Source organism: Triticum dicoccoides, chromosome 3A (assembly GCF_002162155.2).
Source record: "Triticum dicoccoides isolate Atlit2015 ecotype Zavitan chromosome 3A, WEW_v2.0, whole genome shotgun sequence".
In the NCBI taxonomy this organism is placed as follows: Eukaryota; Viridiplantae; Streptophyta; class Magnoliopsida; order Poales; family Poaceae; genus Triticum; species Triticum dicoccoides.
Genome location: NC_041384.1, coordinates 141257266 through 141278585, shown reverse-complemented (window position 1 = coordinate 141278585; position 21320 = coordinate 141257266). Strand labels below are relative to the sequence as shown.

The window sequence follows — 21320 nt, the reverse complement described above, 5'->3', positions numbered from 1 at the left end:
AGTGAAAGTATGAACCCTAGGCCTTGTTTCAACGCATTGCAATACCGTTTATGCTCACTTTTATCATTAGTTACCTTGCTGTTTTTATATTTTCAGATTACAAAAACCTATATCTACCATCCATATTGCACTTGTATCACCATCTCTTCGCCGAACTAGTGCACATATACAATTTACCATTGTATTGGGTGTGTTGGGGACACAAGAGACTCTTTGTTATTTGGTTGCAGGGTTGCTTGAGAGAGACCATCTTCATCCTACGCCTCCCACGGATTGATAAACCTTAGGTCATCCACTTGAGGGAAATTTGCTACTGTCCTACAAACCTCTGCACTTGGAGGCCCAACAATGTCTACAAGAAGAAGGTTGTGTAGTAGACATCAAGCTCCTTTCTGGCGCTGTTGCCGGGGAGGTTAGCGCTTGAGGGTATATCTTTAGATCTTGCAATCGAATCTTTTTGTTTCTTGTTTTATCACTAGTTTAGTTTACAAAAGAAAACTACAGAAATATGGAATTGAGTTTACCTCATACGCTTCATCTTTTTAATATGTTTCATGAGTATGATGGGAAGAAAAATTGTGCCAAAGTGTTAGAAGAAGAATGCATTAAAATGTTTGGCACTAAATATTTGAATGCTGAGCATGATTGCAATGTTGTTAGTATGAATTCCTTGAATATCCATGATACTAATGATATGCAAAGCCACAAGCTTGGGGAAGCTATGTTTGATGAAGATGATATTTTTTGTCCCCCAAGTTTTGATGAGAAAATTTATTATGATGAAAGCATGCCTCCTATTTATGATGATTATATTGATGAAAGTGGATTTGGAGAGGTCATGACTTTATTTTGTGATGAATCCACTATTCCGGAAGAGGTTCCAATTGATTATGAGAACAAAGTTGCTATCTATGATGACTATTGTGATGACTTGTATGCTATAAAGAATAATGATATGCATGAAACTTGTCATCATAATTTTAGTTTTCAATTGGATTATGCCTCACATGATAATTATTTTGTTGAGTTTGCTCCCACTATTATTCATGAGAAGAATTTTGCTTGTGTGGAGAGTAATAAAATTTCTATGCTTGTACATCATGAAAAGAATGCTTTAGGTGTTGGTTATATTGTTGAATTCATTCATGATGCTACTGAAAATTATTATGAGGGAGGAACATATGCTTGTAGGAACTGCAATTATATCAAGTTTCCTCTCTATGTGCTTAAAATTTTGAAGTTATGCTTGTTTTACCTTCCTATGCAAGTTGATTCTTGTTCCCACAAGTTGTTTGCTCACAAAATCCCTATGCATAGAAGAGGGTTAGACTTAAATGTTCTAGTTATATTCTTCATGATGCTCTCTTTATGTTTCAATTCTTATCTTTTATGTGAGCATCAATGAAATCATCATGCCTAGCTAGGGGCGTTAAACGATAGCGCTTGTTGGGAGGCAACCCAACTTTATTTTTGTTCCTTGCTTTTTGCTCCTGTTTAGTAATAAATAATTTATCTAGCCTCTGTTATTATTGGGTTTTTATGTTTCAATTAGTGTTTGTGCCAAGTAGAACCGTTGGGAAGACTTGGGGAAAGTCTTGTTGATCTTGCTGTAAAAAATAGAAACTTTAGCGCTCACGAGAATTGCTACCATTTTTATTTGGATAGTGATATTTAGTTAATTCCTTTTGCAGATAATTAATAGATAAATTCCTCACGTCCAGAAATTTATTTTAGAATTGTTGGGGTTCCAGAACTTGTGTTAGCTACAGATTGCTAGAGACTGTTCTGTTTTTGACAGATTCTGTTTTTTGTGTGTTGTTTGCTTGTTTTGATGAATCTATGGCTAGTAAAAGAGTTTATAAACCATATAGAAGTTGGAATACAGTAGGTTTAACACCAATATAAATAAATAATGAGTTCATTACAGTACCTTGAAGTGGTGTTTTGTTTTCTTTCTCTAATGGAGCGTACGAGTTTTCTGTTAAGTTTTGTGTTGTGAAGTTTTCAAGTTTTGGGTAAAGATTCGATGGACTATGGAATAAGGAGTGGCAAGAGCCTAAGCTTGGGGATGCCCAAGGCACCCCAAGGTAATATTCAAGGACAACCAAGAGCCTAAGCTTGGGGATGCCCCGGAAGGCATCCCCTCTTTCGTCTTCGTTCATCGGTAACTTTACTTGGAGCTATATTTTTATTTACCACATGATATGTGTTTTGCTTGGAGCGTCATTTTCTTTTATTTAGTTTTGCTTGCTGTTTGAATAAAGTACCAAGATCTGAAATTCTTAAATGTTAGAGAGTCTTCATATAATTGCATAATTATTCGACTACTCATTGATCTTCACTTATATCTTTTGGAGTAGTTTTTCATTTGCTCTAGTGCTTCACTTATATCTTTTTAGAGCACAGTGGTGGTTTTATTTTGAAGAATTAGATGAACTCTCGTGCTTCACTTATATTATTTTGAGAGTCTTTAGAACAGCATGGTAGTTTGCTTTGGTTATGAATTTAGTCCTAATATGATGGGCATCCAAGAGGGATATAATAAAAACTTTCATACGAAGTGCATTGAATACTAAGAGAAGTTTGATACTTGATAATTGTTTTGAGATATGGAGATGGTGATATTAGAGTCATGCTAGTTGAGTAGTTGTGAATTTGAAAAATACTTGTGTTGAAGTTTGTGATTCCCGTAGCATGCACGTATGGTGAACCGTTATGTGACGAAGTCGGAGCATGATTTATTTATTGATTGTCTTCCTTATGAGTGGCGGTCGGGGACGAGCGATGGTCTTTTCCTATCAATCTACCCCCCTAGGAGCATGCGTGTAGTACTTTGTTTCGATAACTAATAGATTTTTACAATAAGTATGTGAGTTCTTTATGACTAATGTTGAGTCCATGGATTATACACACTCTCACCTTTCCACCATTGCTAGCCTCTCTAATACCGCGCACCTTTTGCCGGTATCATAAACCCACCATATACCTTCCTCAAAACAGCCACCATACCTACCTATTATGGCATTTCCATAGCCATTCCGAGATATATTGCCATGCAACTTTCCACCGTTCCATTATTATGACACGTTTCATCATTGTCATATTGCTTTGCATGATCATGTAGTTGACATTGTATTTGTGGCAAAGCCACCATTCATAATTCTTTCATAAATGTCACTCATGAGTCATTGCACATCCCGGTACACCGCCGAAGGCATTCATATAGAGTCATACTTTGTTCTAGTATCAAGTTGTAAATAAATAGAAGTGTGATGATCATCATTCATAGAGTATTGTCCCAAAAAAAGAGAAAGGCCAAATAAAAAAGAGAGAAAGGCCATATAAAAAAGAAAAAGGCCTAAATAAAAAATGAAAGAAAAAGAGAGAAGGGGCAATGTTACTATCCTTTACCACACTTGTGCTTCAAAGTAGCACTGTAATCTTCATGATAGAGAGTCTCTTGTTTTGTCACTTTCATATACTAGTGGGAATTTTCATTATAGAACTTGGCTTGTATATTCCAACAATGGGCCTCCTCAACTGCCCTAGGTCTTCGTGAGAAAGCAAGTTGGATGCACACCCACTTAGTTTCTTTTATTGATCTTTCATACATTTATAGCTCTAGTGCATCCGTTGCATGGCAATCCCTACTCACTCACATTGATATCTATTGATGGACATCTCCATAGCCCGTTGACACGCCTAGTTGATGTGAGACTATCTTCTCTTTTTTTTCTCCACAACCACCATTCTATTCCACATATAGTGCTATGTGCATGGCTCACGCTCATGTATTGCGTGAAGATTGAAAAGGTTTGAGAACATCAAAAGTATGAAACAATTGCTTGGCTTGTCATCGGGGTTGTGCGTGATTTAAATATGTTGTGTGGTGAAGATGGAGCATAGCCAGACTATATGATTTCGTAGGGATAACTTTCTTTGGCCATGTTATTTCGAGAAGACATAATTGCTTAGTTAGTATGCTTGAAGTATTATTATTTCTATGTCAATATTAAACTTTTGACTTGAATCTTATTGATCTGAATATTCTTGCCACAATAAAGAGAATTACATGGATAAATATGTTAGGTAGCAATCCACATCAAAAAATTCTGTTTTTATCATTTACCTACTCGAGGACGAGCAGAATTAAGCTTGGGGATGTTGATACGTCTTCAACGTATCTATAATTTTTTATTGTTCCATGCTATTATATTATCTGTTTTGAATGTTTATGGGCTTTATTATACACTTTTATATTATTTTTGGGACTAACCTATTAACCCAGAGCCCAATGCCAGTTTCTGTTTTTTCCTTGTTTTAGAGTACCGCGGAAAAGGAAAATCAAACGGAGTCCAATTGACCTGAAACTTCACGGAACTTATTTTTGGACCGGAAGAAGCCCACGGAGTATTGGTGATGGACCAGGAGAGTCCCGGGCTGCCCACGAGGGTGGGGGCGCACCCATCCCCCCCTCCCAGGCGTGCCCCCTGCCTCGTGGACAGCCTGGAGATCCACCGACGTACTTCTTCCTCCTATATATACCCATATACCCTAAAAACTTCGAGGAGCACAATAGATCGGAAATTCCGCCGCCAGAACCCTCCGTAGCCACCGAAAGCCAATCTAGACCCGTTTCGGCACCCTGCCAGAGGGGGAATCCCTCTCCGGTGGCCATCTTCATCATCCCGGTGCTCTCCATGACGAGGAGGGAGTAGTTCTCCCTCAGGGCTGAGGGTATGTACCAGTAGCTATGTGTTTGATCTCTCTCTCTCTCTCTCTCTCTCTCTCTCTCTCGTGTTCTTGAGGTGGTACGATCTTGATGTATCGCGAGCTTTGCTATTATAGTTGGATCTTATGATGTTTCTCCCCCTCTACTCTCTTGTAATGGATTGAGTTTTCCCTTTGAAGTTATCTTATCAGATTGAGTCTTTAAGGATTTGAGAACACTTGATGTATGTCCTGTCGTGCTTATCTGTGGTGACAATGGGATATCACGTGATCCACTTGATGTATGTTTTGGTGATCAACTTGCGGGTTCCGCCCATGAACCTATGCATAGGGGTTGGCACACGTTTTCGTCTTGACTCTCCGGTAGAAACTTTGGGGCACTCTTTGAAGTTCTTTATGTTGGTTTGAATAGATGAATCTGAGATTGTGTGATGCATATAGTATAATCATACCCACGGATACTTGAGGTGACATTGGAGTATCTAGGTGACATTAGGGTTTTGGTTGATTTGTGTCTTAAGGTGTTATTCTAGTACGAACTCTATGATAGATTGAACGGAAAGAATAGCTTCATGTTATTTTACTACTGACTCTTGAATAGATCAATCAGAAAGGATAAATTTGAGGTGGTTTCATACCCTACCATAATCTCTTCGTTTGTTCTCCACTATTAGTGACTTTGGAGTGACTCTTTGTTGCATGTTGAGGGATAGTTATGTGATCCAATTATGTTATTATTGTTGAGAGAACTTGCACTAGTGAAAGTATGAACCCTAGGCCTTGTTTCAACGCATTGCAATACCGTTTACGCTCACTTTTGTCATTAGTTACCTTGCTGTTTTTTATATTTTCATATTACAAAAACCTATATCTACCATCCATATTGCACTTGTATCACCATCTCTTCGCCGAACTAGTGCACCTATACAATTTACCATTGTATTGGGTTTGTTGGGGACACAAGAGACTCTTTGTTATTTGGTTGCAGGGTGGCTTGAGAGAGACCATCTTAATCCTAGCCTCCCACGGATTGATAAACCTTAGGTCATCCACTTGAGGGAAATTTGCTACTGTCCTACAAACCTCTGCACTTGGAGGCCCAACAACGTCTACAAGAAGAAGGTTGTGTAGTAGACATCAGTCACCATGTCGAGCATTCCAGAAGGGGAAGTGCAACAAAGCTCAGTAGCACGCCAAGTGTTTCCTAAAGCCACCCCTACTGTGAATGTCTCTGAGTCTGAAGCCAAAGCTGCTGAAGACATTCCGGCTGCATCAGCTGATGAAGATCAAGGAGAAAAAGAAGAAGAAAGAGTTGCCACACCCCCTGCTACAGAACCAGTCATTCCCGAGGAGAATGTGACTGTGCCCGACCCTCCTGTTTTTGAACAAACGGAGGTTGAAAACACTGAGGCTGCCACAAACAACAATGCTCAAGCCAATGACACTGTCATGGCCGACGACAATGTGGAGCCTGAAGCAAATGTAGTGCCTGAAGCTCATGTGCAACCTGAAGCCAATGTACATGATAAAGCCATTGTTCCACCTCCTAGGCCTCACACCATTGAACAGGCATTTGATCGTGGACAGCTGGTCACTGTGAAATGGCCCATCTTGGCTCCTCCCACTACTCCTAGACCACAGTATGACTACCATGTCGACCAGAGGCCTCAGGTTCAGAAGCCGAAGCCAAGGCTGCCAAGGCTTCCAGGTGCTGCTACACCGTCAGGATCTTTCAGCGTCGGCAGCTTCAGAGCACACAACACCTTCTTCGACAATGCCAAGAATCCATATTCAAAGCCAAACATCTCTTCCGATCGATTTTGGAGCCATCAGCAGCGCATTTGTTACTCATGCATTCTATACAACCAAGAGTGAATCTTTCCATACATGCGTCTTGATTGTGAAGTTATTGCTGGGCTACCCTGTCTGGAAGAAGCTCTTGACTGCTTCAGGGATGTTGGTCTTCTACCGTTCGTTACAGACAAGGAGCACTAGAATGAAGAACCGTTGCTACAATTCTATGCAACACTTCATATTGGCGGCTACAACAGGGATCTGAAGACATGGATTCTTGAGTGGATGACAGGAGATGTGCATCATGAAGCCAAAGCTCAAGACATCATCGAGCTTACTTCCCTGCCCACTCCAAGTGAGTTCTATGAAGCTGGTTGTCAGCGTCATTGCGATGAACTGCAGAGTATCTTCCAGAGGCCCGAGCCAAATATGAGTGAGATGCTAAGTATGATGAAGCCATTGCCTTCTAATGCTGAATACCCCAAAGAGTTCTTTGTCAAGGACCTCGAGTACTTGCCTCGCACTGTTTATCATATTCTGAGGCGTACTCTCTGGTCAATCAAAGGACACTCTTCTGAAGCCAAACTGGAAGGAGCCATGAAGACTTTGGTGTTTTATATCATCCATGGCATCAGATTCAATACCCAGGACTTCTTCATCAGATAACTTGCTGCATCAGGGATTGATCTGTTTGGCCTCAAGTTTTATACTCCATGGGTGATGCGCCTGATCAAACTCCATTCTACTATTGACTATCAACCCTCAGCGCGCAACCATCTAGTCTTCCTGCCTGAGGTTGATATGTCAATTGAAGCCATCTACCCAGAGCCTGCCAAGCAACCTCTATATCTTCACAATGTTGATCATCAAAGCTTCACACAACCAATAGAAGGAATTCATGTCCCCAACTCTGCCACTCCCTCCTATCCTCTGGCTGGCAATATGCATGTGCCCCATCATGCAAACACCGAAGCCACTGCCAGTACTATTGCCCAAAGGCCTCAGAAGCGCTCTCGTGTACTCAATGACCGAGAGCTTCTCGTGGCCTTACATCAGAAGCAGGACAGGCATCATGACTGTCTCAAGCATCAGATGCAGAGTATCTTTGTGGATGTCAATCACATTCGAAATTTGGCCACTAAGAACTCATTTGTTGCCCATGAAAACTGTCGGCGGTCCTGGAAGAGTCTCACACTGCTATGCTCTGAAGACGATATTCGCGAAGATGGCTTCACTGAGGGCTTCAAGTTTTATTCCAGGCCTCCAGAAAATGCAAGATGGCGCCGCACTCCCTCAATAGAAGATTCTGAGCGTTCATCTTCGGCTACAACTGTTGTTGCGAGAGTCATCGATGAAGAAGATGACGCCACTTCACCAACCATGGCTTCTCTGCCTCTCGACACTACATCAGGCCTGTCTGCACCATCGAACTCCAACATCGACCCTGCTCCTTCATCTACTTCTGATGGGAACGAGTAGATACTCTATGTCTTCCAACCTTTTTGGTCATTATTGACAAAAGGGGGAGAAGCATATGAGTTGATAGTCTTTAAGTGGGTCCTTATGGGTGGTTGCATTATCTTTGCTAAGTTTTTACAACTCTCATCTTTTGAAACATTTGGTTCTTTGAGTTGTAACACTTAAAGGCGATGGTCGTCTGCTACTTTATTCCGCTACCTTGTGATGCGATGATAAATTCCGCATGAAGCCATTCCGCAGACGTCCATTTTTCATTATGCATGTCATTATCTTCGTTATCTCCTTATATGCAAGATGGATTGTCTTCATAAGCTGAAGAGGATCTCCACAAAGTAAAACTTGCCATGTGCATTTGCATTCAAAAGCAAACTACTTATATGCACATCTTCAGGGGGAGCCTTTTGCTATTTATGAAGACAATACCTCAATCCTTAAACTTTCACATACTTTTATCCCCATTAAAAACTTCAACTGGTTTGTCATCAATCGCCAAAAAGGGGGAGATTGTAAGTGCATCTAGTGCCACCCTTAGTTGGTTTTGGAGTATTGATGACAAACTTGATTGAGGGACTAATGTGTTTATGAGAATTGCAGGATAACACAGGTAATAGTCCCATATTGATTCGGTTTACCTACAAGAGATGACCCCTAAAAATGTATGAAGACATTGAAGACAATGGTGGTCTGTGAAGATATTCACAGTGAAGATTATGACATGAGAAGACATCACATGAAGACTATGGAGTACGAAGACATAGTTGTTTCGTAGTTTCCTTTTTTTCTTTGTTGAGTCATAGGAACCACCGTACGGTTAAGTAGGGTCCAGGTGAACAAAGTCATAGTGACTGATGTGATGCTCAACCAAATCCTATGTCTTCGAGCGAAGACAATGAGAGCAAATCTTATCCAGAGCTGGATGAGTCAGCTTTACTTGTAGCCCAAGTCAAGCTGCCGCGTGTGTTTGAAATCTGATCGTTGCACACGTGTCAGTTCCTTAGTAACCCTGGGTCATTTCAGACAAATCAGTTCGGGTTGCCTCCTGGCTATAAATAGCCCACCCCCTACACCATAAATTGGTGGCTGCTCAGAGTTAGTACACGGCTTTTGTCGTTTGAGAGCAACACACCTCTGAAGCATTTGATAGAGAGATGTAGGATCGAAAGTATGTCTAGAGGGGGGTGATTAGACTACTTGACCAAATAAAAATCTAGCCTTTTCCCAATTTTAAGTCTTGGCAGATTTTAACAACTTAGCACAAGTCAAGTAATTAACCTACACATGCAATTCTAAGAGTATAGTAGCGGAATATAAAACAATTGCATATGAAGGTAAAGGGAGGAGTTTGAAGGGAGCAGACGCAATGTAGACACGGAGATTTTTGGCGTGGTTCCGATAGGTGGGTGCTATCGTACATCCACGTTGATGGAGACTTCAACCCACGAAGGGTAACGGTTGCGCGAGTCCACGGAGGGCTCCGCCCATGAAGGGTCCATGAAGAAGCAACCTTGTCTATCCCACGAAGGACTTGCCTCACTAGGGTAGATCTTCACGAAGTAGGCGATCTCCTTGCCCGTACAAACTCCTTGGTTCAACTCCACAATCTTGACGGAGGCTGCCAAGTGACACCTAACCAATCTAGGAGACACCACTCTCCAAAAGGTAATAGATGGTGTGTTGATGATGAACTCCTTGCTCTTGTGCTTCAAATGATAGTCTCCCCAACACTCAGCTCTCTCTCATAGGATTGAATTTGGTGGAAAGAGGGTTTGAGTGGAAAGCAACTTGGGGAAGGCTAGAGATCAAGATTTATGTGGTTGGAATGGAATATCTTAACCTCAACACAAGTGTAGGTGGTTCTCTCTCGGAAAATGTATGTTGGAAGTGTAGGCATGTTCTGATGGCTCTCTCCATAAACGAAGAGTGGGTGGAGGGGTATATATAGCCTCCACACAAAATCTAACCATTACACACAAATCACCGAACTCGGTGAGACCGAATCATGAAACTCGGTCAGACCGATTTAGTTCAAAATGTGAACGTTAGGATTTTCGGTGGGACCGACATGTCAACTCGGTGGGACTGATTCCATTAGGGTTAGGGCATAACGTAATCTCGGTGAGACCGATTACACAAACTCGGTGGGACCGATTTTGGTAATAGGCAAATAGAGAGTTGGTCAGGTAAACTCGGTGGGACCAATTCGCTCATCTCGGTTAGACTGAAATGTTATGAAGGGGAAACAGAGAGTTTGCATTGCAATCTCGGTGGGACCAATCGCTCATCTGGGTTGGACTGAAACGTTACGAAGGGGAAACAGAGAGTTTGCAATCCCATCTAGGTGAGACCGAGATCCCTATCGGTGAGACCGAAATGACTAGGGTTTGTCGCAGTGGCTATGTCAAGTGAACTCGGTGGTGCCGGGTAGGAAACATCGGTGGGGCCGAGTTTGACTTTTGGTTTGGGACATATGTGGATATGAGAAAGTAGTTGAGGGTTTTGGAGCATATCACTAAGCATTTTGAGCAAGTAACTCATTAAGAAACACCTCGTCCCCTTTTAATAGTATTGGCTTTTCCTATGGACTCAATGTGATCTTGGATCATTAAAAGTAAAATGTAGAGTCTTGAGCTTGAGCCAACATGTGTTCTTAGTATTTTGAGGGGTCCACTTTCTAATCCATGCCATGCCAAACATTGAGCTTTCCTGAAATATTTTTATCTTGAAATGGCATTAGCTCAATGGGCTATATGTTGTTAGGAATTACCAAAACCACCCAGGGATAGTTGCACTTTCAAGAGATCCTTGCGAGGACAAAGCCCTATACACCCAGAGCCAAAGAGTGTTAGGCATCACTGAAGTCTTTCTGTCCGCGTGATCTGAAGACTTGTTACACTTGAGTACTGTGAATCCTCCAGTCGGTTAGGTGTCGCGTTCTGAGCATCCAAGAGTCATTATGGATTGCCGGTGAACGAAGTCTATGAAGGTTTGGAAGTCTACCTTGAAGACATACCAGAGTGATTGGGGCGAGGACTATGTGTCCTTAGCTCAAGGGGAATAAGGTGAAGACGCGGTCTTCTGAGTTAAATCTCAGCCTCCCTAACCAGACGTAAGTTTTCACAGCAACTGGACTGGTCTACCAAATCCTTGTCTCCACCAAGCTGCTGGTTCTATCCTTCACTTCCCTTTACTTTATAGTTTGTCTTCGTGAATTCATTGCTTGCTTGTATGATCTGATTGACTTCACTGAGTAAACACTGTTGTTGTTTGGCTTCATACTATCTTCCATCCTGATTCATACTACCTACTCCCTCCGTTCCAAATGACTCGTCGCACAAATGGATGTATCTAGAACTAAAATGCATCTAGATACATCCATACCTGCGACAAGTAATTCAAAACGGAGGGAGTAGTTGCTAATAGTCTTCGTGCTTTCACTTTATTGCTTACTTGACTATGGCTTGTCTAGTGTAGTCTACCTTCCTGTGCATATCAATAGGTTCATTTCTACTGTTTGTCTTCAAAGCCCCCATGTTTTGAAGACTTTCGTAAAAATTGCCTATTCACCCCCCCCCCTCTAGTCGATAACTAGCACTTTCACTATTGACACAGCACCATCTCCATCACAGAGCTCCCAGACAAGAGCAGTTAGTAAGGCAGCTCCAGTGCTCAAAGCGCCAGTACTACCACGGCGAACCCTAACTCCACTAGTTAGTACACCTATTCCTGTGGAGGAAGCACAACCAGCCATCCGTAGTTTAGCATCTATCGCATTTGATGTTGTTAAATTCTATGTGTGTATCTTCCCATCATGGGAATATTATACTGAAGATGTAGGAAAATGCCAGTTGCAGGTGTTTGTCTAGGAGTTATGTGTAAGTAATGTTATTCATGGCAGTTACTTTTCTTTGTCCCATACATTCTACCTCCATGATGGTTATAATACAACAAATTTTCCTATTTTTCTCTATAGAGAAGGACTGATTTGGAAACTCAGGATGAGGTAACCTATGCTAATACCTCTGCTATCTTCAAGAATGCTTGGTGGCAGTATCGGAATTACCTGAAGAAAACGTACTTCACTGGCAAAGAAACTCATCAAATTCCCTTACATTCTCCTAAGACACATTTACTGGACGATGACTAAGAATGCCTTGTTCTGTACTGGTCCCGGACCAAGAATGTGGTAAGGTCTATGAGCTCATTTTTTAAAATACTATATGTTTGCGTCTTACTGTACTCTATTCATGTAGAACAAGTTCTTAAACCTGAAGAACAACTATTCTCATTTAAGATTCCATTGCTATCGTGCATGCTGCTTTGCTCTAGTATCATTGTATTTACTCATACAAACTTATTTTTAAATTAAAGGATCCAATCGGAACTCCAATGGCACAACAGGTATGTTTACGCATGTTTCTTTAACAGGTATGATCTTATAAATAGCTCTATTGATTTCAATTTCAATTGTGTATACAGTTGACTTCTCATATCATGCACATTACTAGCATCACAATAGAGTTAATAGTGTTGTTGTGCATGTAGACCTGTGGTACCCATCTGAAATTGTGTTGTGCCGTGTAGTTTCCCACGCTTTGTATTCTTTCAGTGCTGCTTTCTCTTGAACTGATATGATTTGAACCGTGTCTCTATTTTGATTTGGCAAGACAATGCAGTGACCATAGGACATAGATATATATTTGTTTGATGCTTTTATAATGTACTACTTGGCAATAGAAGACTTGGTAGTTTAATCTTGTCCACCTTACTAATGAACTGATTCACCGAACTGAGTTTCGTATACTAGTACATGCTAAACCTGTTATGTGTTTGCTTGTTTCTTCTTTTAGAGTGCTGATAGAATATTGGCGAAGAGTGCCTTATTAAGCAATGGTAAAGGAAGTAATGGAGATAAGGTTCGGGATAGTGAGACATCCTTGTTGGTCTCCAAGAAAGCTGATAAAACAGCTAAGGAAAACTATCTTGAAGACAGTGAGACAACCCCAAAGTCCTGTCTTGGTTTTGTGTTCGAGTTACTAGCCACTACCGCTGGCACAAGCTATTCAAACTCAATGTCTGAATCAATTCGGTTTCTTGAGTCTCAACTACAAGTTGAAAGACATCGATCAGCTATGCAGTGACAAGAAGCGGAAGGACTGCGGAAGTCCCTCGAGCACTCAGATGCATACTTTCTGGTGCAACAACAAGCGTTGGAGAATTTTAGCGCCAAACAGGACAAAGCTAATAAGTTTGCTAAGCTTATTGCCAGGATGGTGGATACCCAGGATAACGTTTCTTGGGCTCTTCTGAAGTTGTTTCAGTTATGGACTTGTTTTGCTGCCGCGTTTATTTGCACTGGTGGCCAATTTAGACGGCCAGTGTATGTAATATGCTGATTTGTTCCCTATATTTGCACTGGTGGCGAATTTTGATGCCCAGTGGATGTAATATGTGTAATAGTCGTAATAGCCTAGCGTTAGTTGCTTGCTTGTTTATTTCCTTATTGTCTTGTTTAGTTCTTTGCTTGTAGTCACTACAGTTCTTTCTCCATGTTTTTCTAGTGGCTACAATAACCTATTTTTGGTAACTAGGCCACAATAACCATGGCAACACATGGAATGTTGTAAACCATGGGCCTCCTGCGGCCCGTAGGATCCATGGGCCTTCTACGGGCCGTAGGATCCATGGGCTTTCTACGGGTCGTAGGATCCGTGTGCCTTCTACGCGGCATATAATCATTTCACCAAACATGGGTCGTACTGTTCGTGGACCATAATGGGACGTTAATAGGCCGTATTTGATAATGCTATGAAAACAGCCCAACTGGTTAATGGGCCACAAACGGGCCGAATGTACCCACGGGCTGAATTTGGCCCAAAAACGGAACAGGCCAGTAAATATCCGAATTCTTGAAATGTGTCCAAGAATAAATGGGCCCTTAGAAGGCCGAAAGGTAACACGGGCTGGAAATGGCCGACGGAATAATGGCCCGTTAATGGGTATAAAGCGATATACTGTTCATTATGGGCCAGTTTCATCTCGGGCCTTTAATGGTCCCAGAGTTACAAAGGGCCTCCTATGGATCGAAAGACATCATGGGTCATACATGGGTTGAAAGTTACAACGGGCTGGTATCATATTGGACGGCCCAGATGACGTTACTGGGCCAAATTTCGATAGGTCGTGAGTTAGCGGGCTGTAAATGGGCTATATGCGAATAGGCCCTTAACAGGCTTTTCGTGGGTCGACCCGCTACCTTTTGACAAAGTCAAACGGGTCGGCCTTTTACTGGAATGGGCTTCTGTTGGGTCGTGCCACATGTCGATGAATCATAGGCGCCTTCGATCGAGTGAGTGGATGACATCTGTCCTAACGGTGAGTCGACACGTGATTACTCTGGCCATTGAGAATTTTACACGTGAAAAATCCCTATTGGTCGGGGCTGTTAACGGGTTATCGGATCCAAACCGGAACCCAATACCTTAACGGCGACCCGTTACGGTAGATGTCACGTGTCGGTCACCCTTGACGAAAGCACTTCTGTGACGCGCAATTTATCGTCATGGAAGTGAACACTTTCGTACTGATAATTTTGGTAATGTCATGGAACACTTGTACGACAGAACAAGTATGACTATCTTAATTCTGTCATAAAATCATCATGAATGTACATGCATGACAGAAAACATGACCTACTGTGACAAACACGTATCATCACGGAAGTGTATTTTTTTATAGTGATAGTGGAATCTCTACAAAGACATATATTTAGAAACAGATGTGGTATATTACACAAAATCATAGGTGGCACGTAGGAATTCCAGTGCACTACATTAGGCTCCCTTAGAGTGGCTACTAGTCAAGTACACAGAGCCATGTTTATTTTATGCTACACACACAATCGTTAATTGATGGTTTGAATATGCGCATGGGATATGCAATGTATCATCTGTAGAGATATCTTAAATTAGCCGTGTCAACTTGCAGATGGGGTGCTGCAATAGAAAGTACAAGATTCCTTAGTACAAGATGTATATGGCATTTTCATGAAACATCACAAAAAAAGGAGAGGTAACGATGAGCCTATACAATATGCTATGGTAGGTCACTCCATTGTAATCATCGTGACATGTTATTTATATGTCGATGCTATTGGTCAGGGATCTTAGGGATAGTTATTTCGAGTAGAAACAGGAGGATGAAGTTGGTAAGGAGAAGGAGAAAGGAGAAAGGGCGGTGGCCAAAATGATAGAAAGGTTTAAGAACATCATGGCCGAGGAGGGATGTGTCAAGCCTAATGAGGCAAAGGAGGAAAATAAGACCAAGAGGTTTGACAAGTTAATCGAGTCAGATGTATGAAGGGGAGCGGATTAGGGACGAACATTTGATGCACTGGGTCGAATAACCAGCTCTTCTACAATTGTGGACGCGTCCATGGATGTTTGAGATGTGCGATTTGTCTTAGCCGTGCCCATGAGCGACGGCTGAACTACTCAACATGGGATCCCACTGCTAGCTAGCAAAATCGCCAAGCTTCAACAGCCTTTCCTCAGGTTCCAAACTATAATAACACCGAATGCAGATACCTTCACGAGTTAACTAAACTAACCATTTCGCCTTTGCATCACCCGTGCACAACAAAGTATTGATCATCACCCACGGGCAAAAAAAAAGCGGCTTTTGACCACACGCGCGCACCACGCCTGTCTCGGCAAAATCCCCAGGATGTTTCGTTTCGAACACTTTGCAAAATACAGCATGAGCAGTTCCCAGACTTGAACGGTCCCAAAACTAGGTACAAATTACTACCAGCGGTGGGAAGGAAGGAAAATGCAAATGCTGGACGGCATGGGGGTAAGATGTTGCAGATCCGCGGGACAGGCAGGGGCCGGGCCCGGGCAGCGGGCAGCAGGCAGGCCGCTGCGGCATTGGCAGTTCGCCACACATGGGGAGGGACCCCAGCCGAAATCCTTTTGACCCCGGGAAGAACAGCAGAACACGAGACGCAAATCAACCGGAGCACGAGGCCGGGCGAGGGCCAAGGCCCCATGGGACGGCAGAGGCTGTACATTGCTTGCGATGCACTCAAAGCCGCCCCTCCGAGCACGAGCCGTACGCTGCGCCCGTCGGAGCAACAGTGCTCACCGGTCACCCACCCGCGCGCACTAGCCGCTAGTTAAGCCGAGGCGGAGGCGACGGCGACGGCGACGGCGACGTGGGTTCGCTCGTTTCCCGACCGCGTGTCAAACAGCACGCCGCGCGGCGGAGGAACGACGCCTCCCTCCCCTCGCTGGTTTCTTTTGTTTTCCTGCCGTGTCGTGTCGTGTCGCGTTGGTTTTTCCCAGAGTGGTCGAGTTCCCAAGGCCAAGGCCCAGGCCCCGTACCGTACGCTCGGCGCGGACATTCTTGCTCCAGGCCAGCCCGTGGCAACGCCTTCACTTGCTTGGCACGCAACCGCTCCTCCGTAACTCTCCGAAGGGACAAGCTGAGGCGACTGTTGCTTGTGCTTGCTGCTGCTGATCTCTCTCGGGCACTGGGAAGCAAGCAAGCAAAGCAGAGACAGGGGGCAGCCAAAACAGAGAACGAAAGGACAGACACAGGTTAATCAAGCAGCGGATCGAGGGGAAGGGGCTTTTGGTCTTTTTGACGGCCCAACAAAATCTAAACGCCGGGTACACTGCCTGCGCCTGTGGTACTGCTGGCTAGTAGTAACTCGGGAGCGGTACTGGTGTACCCCTAGTACACTGAGCACTGGCATGGGGTTTGAACTGTGACCGAGGGTACCAACAGTCCCGACTTTGACAAAAAATCTTCTCCGCCCGGAACGTGCCGGTGGAGCCCGCGCGGCAGTCGGCGGTGACGCGAACGCATCCGTGGTTAGCGTCCGGAGGGAGAACGGCGACGTAGCGATCAACGGGGCCGAGGTGGCGGCAGATAGACACGAATACGAGCGCACGCATCGGCACGTCCAAGCCGCTAAAAACGCCCATCTTTTGACGCACGTGTCGACCCGGCCAACGACGTCCCGATCGGCCGAGCGAGCTCGAGAGACCGGAGATCGGTTCCAACCGGGCAGATCGTAGGCTAATAAAGCTGGTGTGCGAGAAAAAAGGACAGATACTGCATGTCCTTGCGCCGCTGCGATCGAGCCAGAGATCGACCGGTCCTGTGTGGTGGAGTATCTAGCTCGGTGGCCTGGCCTGGCCTGGCTTGGTTCAAACCAAATCAAATCAAAGGAGGGGAGAGGAGGGGCAGCGTTGGAAAGCCAAGAAAAGGGAGAGAATTCCCCGTCGCCTTCCTTGCTGCCCAAAAGGACCACCCCATCCCTGCGGCTTGTCCATGCTCTCTGCTAGCCCAACTAAAGACCTCGCCTCACCTCCAAAAGATAGACACAAAGGAGGAAGCATGCCATCTTTTCATGTATCCTTCCTGCCCTCCTCTCTTGTGCACCAAAGGGGTGGGCACGTACATTCGACATGCCCGCTTCAGTCGTTTTCCCAGCCGTGTGCTTTGATTTCATTAATAAGAATAACAGTAAGCATTAAGTGAGCAGCAAGCTTCCGTTTCGATTTGCAAGATCGCTCGCCCTTTACTGTTTCCGTTGTCGTGGAGGAGGTGCAGGTGGAGGGCCCTGAATAGAAAGGCACATAGTCAAAAAGGCCCACGGTAAAAGAGGGATTTGCGACACCCACGCTCATCAGGCTCACGCTCGCGCCCACCGGTCGCTCTGCCGCAGCGCACGCAGCGGCGCAGTACGCCCTGCGCCTCGCCTGCGCTGCGCTTCCCACGAGAAAAGAGCGCAAGTTTAACAACCCCAAGCCAGCTTTCTCTTTGTTTTTTCCGTTTTCCTAATCCCCCGCTCCCTTTTGTCAGGCGCTCATGCCATCGCCCGCCCGACTCTTGACCGCCGCGCCCAGCCCAACGGGCCAGCCGCCATCCATCTCCCTTCTCTGGTTTACAGCCCAAGACTCGGAAAGTTCCCCCACTAATCTCGTACAGTTCCTCAAAAAAAAAAACTAATCTCGTACTATGTACCAGCAAATCCAACTTAATTTTCCAGAGTTAAAAGAGGCAAGTAAATCTCGCAGTATATACGATTCGCGGCGCCAGCAAATTTCCCAAATAATACAGTTAATGTTGGGGACGGTATACTGCTGCGGCTGTGCCTAGCTGCGCCCCCTGCCCCACATTTAATTGCGCGACGACCGACGCCTCGTAACGGAGGCGAGCAAATCGCGGCCCGTATCGGGAACCGACGCTTGCTCCAAACATCGCCGGCCGCCGGCCGGACGGGCGCGTCGTTTCATTGCAAGCTGCTCCTACGTTACGGTCCAACATACGTACGTACGTACTAGTACTGATACATACACTCTTCTGTCTTTTCTCATCTTCCCCACTTCGCCTTCATTCATCCATTCACTCACATAAAAATATATACGGAAATGTTCAACTCATAACACGATGGTACTATTGCTAATTACTGATAACTTGGCTTCGGCGCTGGTGACAAAACCAGCGATGAACAAAGAGACTAATAACAGCCATCCCATTCTTTCACTCTCATCTAAACCCCTTCGAGGCTTCCCTCTTCCGGGGATTGTTTGGCGGCAGGCAGCTACACAGGCGAATCATAACATCATACTCTCTCTTCTCTCTCTAGAAATCAAAAAAGAAAAAGAAAAAAATAACGAATGCAAACAAAATTTGACCGAATTAGGCGCCTAATTCGGTGTTTTACACTTGTTCAGCTAGACGACGGGGAGGGGGTCGATTTGAAACAAGTCGGTGATGTCGTCGAAGAACTCATCTGCCTGCTGCAACGTCGCCGGGGACGGCGGGCACGGGTTGTAGGCCGACGACGAGCAGTCGCTGGAGAATGCGAAGGCCGGCTCCGGGAGGTTGGACAGGAAGTCCATCGGCGGCTCCGCGAAGTCGGAGAGGAGGTCGAAGTCAGTGTAGAGCGGGGCCAGCTCGCCGGCGAAGTCGTCGCCGGAGAACGAGCAGCCGAAGACGCCGCTCGACTCGTCGGTCTCGGCGGTGCTGGAAGACGACGACGGCTTCTTGGAGGAGTCGTCGTCGACGGCGGCGCCCAGGGTGGACTGAGGGAAGGAGCGGAGGACGGATGTCGGGGACGCGGCCGCGACGTGGGACTCCTCACACGAGTCGTAGGAGGTGGCCGAGGAGGACGCGTTCTTGGAGCCCGCCGGTGGCTGCGGAAGGCGTTCGGCGACCTCGGCGGGGACCTCCATGTCCTCCCCGTCCTCGGACTGCTGGAAGTTGACGGTGGCGTCGGGGCCGCGCAGCTTGATGGCGGCCGAGTCGTAGACCTTGGCGGCCTCCTCGGCCGTGTCGAAGGTGCCCAGCCACACGCGGACGCGTCGCCACGGGTCGCGGATCTCCGCGGCGTACTTACCCCAGGGGCGGCGCCGGACGCCGCGGAACCGCCGCTCGCCGCCGGCCTCGGCCTTCCTCTTCCTGACGGGAACCATCACCCTGGGCCTCGTCGTCGCCGTCGCCGACGCGGCCTTGGCCACCGGCGCCGACTCCTCCACCTTCACCTGGACGGCGGGCTGCAGCCGGATCTCCTGGACGTAGCGCTTGACGCGGCGCCGCTCGCCCTCCTCCTCATCGCTGGAGGAATCGGTGGCGTCGAAGTCGTCGCAGAAGACCCTCACCATCTTGGGCTGCTCGCCGCCACCAAACCCCTCCTCCCCCCTGGCCGACGGCGCCACCGAACGGGACGTCACCTCGACGTGCTCCGTCCTCTTCACCGCCATGAAAAACTCCTCCTCCATGGGCCACATCGAGGAAAGGAAAACACTCACCCTAAAACGACACTCGCATTTGCCTGCGCCCCAGACGCGGCCTACCTAAAACCCCTGAAGAATCCCCGTAAAACCCAAGGCAGGCGGGGGCAAAGGCACCACCGCCGGCGAACTCCGGCGCGGAGGAGGTGGGGAGGGGAAGGCGAAAAGCAAAGGGCTTTTGGCCTGGACGGAAGGAGGAGAGGAGGCGATTAGGGAGGTGCTGTTGAGATTTTTTGGGGGCGGAGAGAGGGGAGGGGGAGGGTGATGAAGAAGGAATGGGGAATGGAGTTTCTGCTCTCGCTGGGCTCGGCTGGGTGCGTGCGGGGGACGTGCGGCGTCCTGTTGGTTTGATGCTCTGGCTCGGAACACATCGGCGGCCCTGCCTTTATAGGATTGCGGAAGCCCATTTCCGGAAAACCGGAGCTTTTTTTTATTCACCCCCTGTTTTCTTCCTTTTCTATTACCCCTCCTGCCTTTCGTGTCACCTTTCCTGCCCCAGCCCCCTCCCTTCTGCCGCTTTTTTCCATTAGAAAGAAGGAAGGAAACGCGAATCTGAATCGATTTTTCACGGGGATTTTTTCGTCGGTAATTTTTAGAAGGCGAGTAAATGCGTTGCCTGGCTTACAGCAGTAGGATTCTCACTGGCGGCAGGACATTTTACGGAGGCAGTAATTCTGCCGGACCCGCGTGTAACTGGCGGTCCAGCGAATCGGTCATAGGTTCCACGGCTAGTAGCGGCTCAACGTTTGCGCCGGGCCCCGCCGGTCAGGGGAGTAAAGGGTAGCCTACTCTGTCACGCGGCCACTCGACTGGCGTGGACGCGGCCCCACGTGTCAGCGGAGTTGCGGTAGGTGCTCACGTGAGCCCGGGGGGTTTAATTGTGCTCAAATCATTCCTGGCGACCAGCATGCCGTCGCATGCCCACCATGTTTATCTGGGGGGTAAATTGGTAGCATCTTAGTTTCTGGAAAGAAAGGAGAATTTTTGGAAAGAGGCTAATGTCACGCATAGTTTTTGTTGGAGATTTTCTTGCCTCGTTTCCTCCATCTGTTGATTGGCTACTTGGGTGCCAAGGCAAAGAAAGGGTGCCTATCCTCATTTCAATTGCGAACTTCGAAATATGGGCATTTGCAGCACGTGGGATTATGACACGTTGAAATAGGTGCTGATGGATAGAATTTAGCTTTTTTTTTGTGGGTATGTGTTGCCCATCACCCATTTTGCCACTCTTCAGAATGTTCTGTCCTTAGATGGACGTCCGAGAAGTGTTAAGCGCTAACGGGCTTCATATGATGTGGCAGCTAGAAATATGCTAAGACGATTAGAAAGTTTACTTGCAACTTTGCTCATGGTCATGGACTTATACTTTGCTAATTTATGGTCAATATATATTTTTGAGGGTGTCATTTTCCTTTAGTGAGGGGCCAATAATTCCTTCTTACCATGGTTATGGATATGGAAAACGGCGACCTAACCAAAAATTGGATTCAATTTTGAGAAATAATTCAAATT

At 45.8% G+C, this 21320-nt stretch overlaps 1 protein-coding gene across 1 annotated transcript; it reads right to left on the bottom strand.

Annotated features, from left to right (window-relative positions):
• Window positions 1-18466: 18466 nt before the first annotated feature.
• On the bottom strand, window positions 18467-20154 carry LOC119267626 (ethylene-responsive transcription factor CRF1-like). The gene has a single exon (XM_037549054.1). It carries the CDS (start codon window positions 19803-19805, stop codon window positions 18750-18752), a length of 1056 nt encoding a protein of 351 aa, XP_037404951.1. The 5' UTR covers window positions 19806-20154; the 3' UTR covers window positions 18467-18749.
• Between the last annotated feature and the right edge of the window lie 1166 nt (window positions 20155-21320).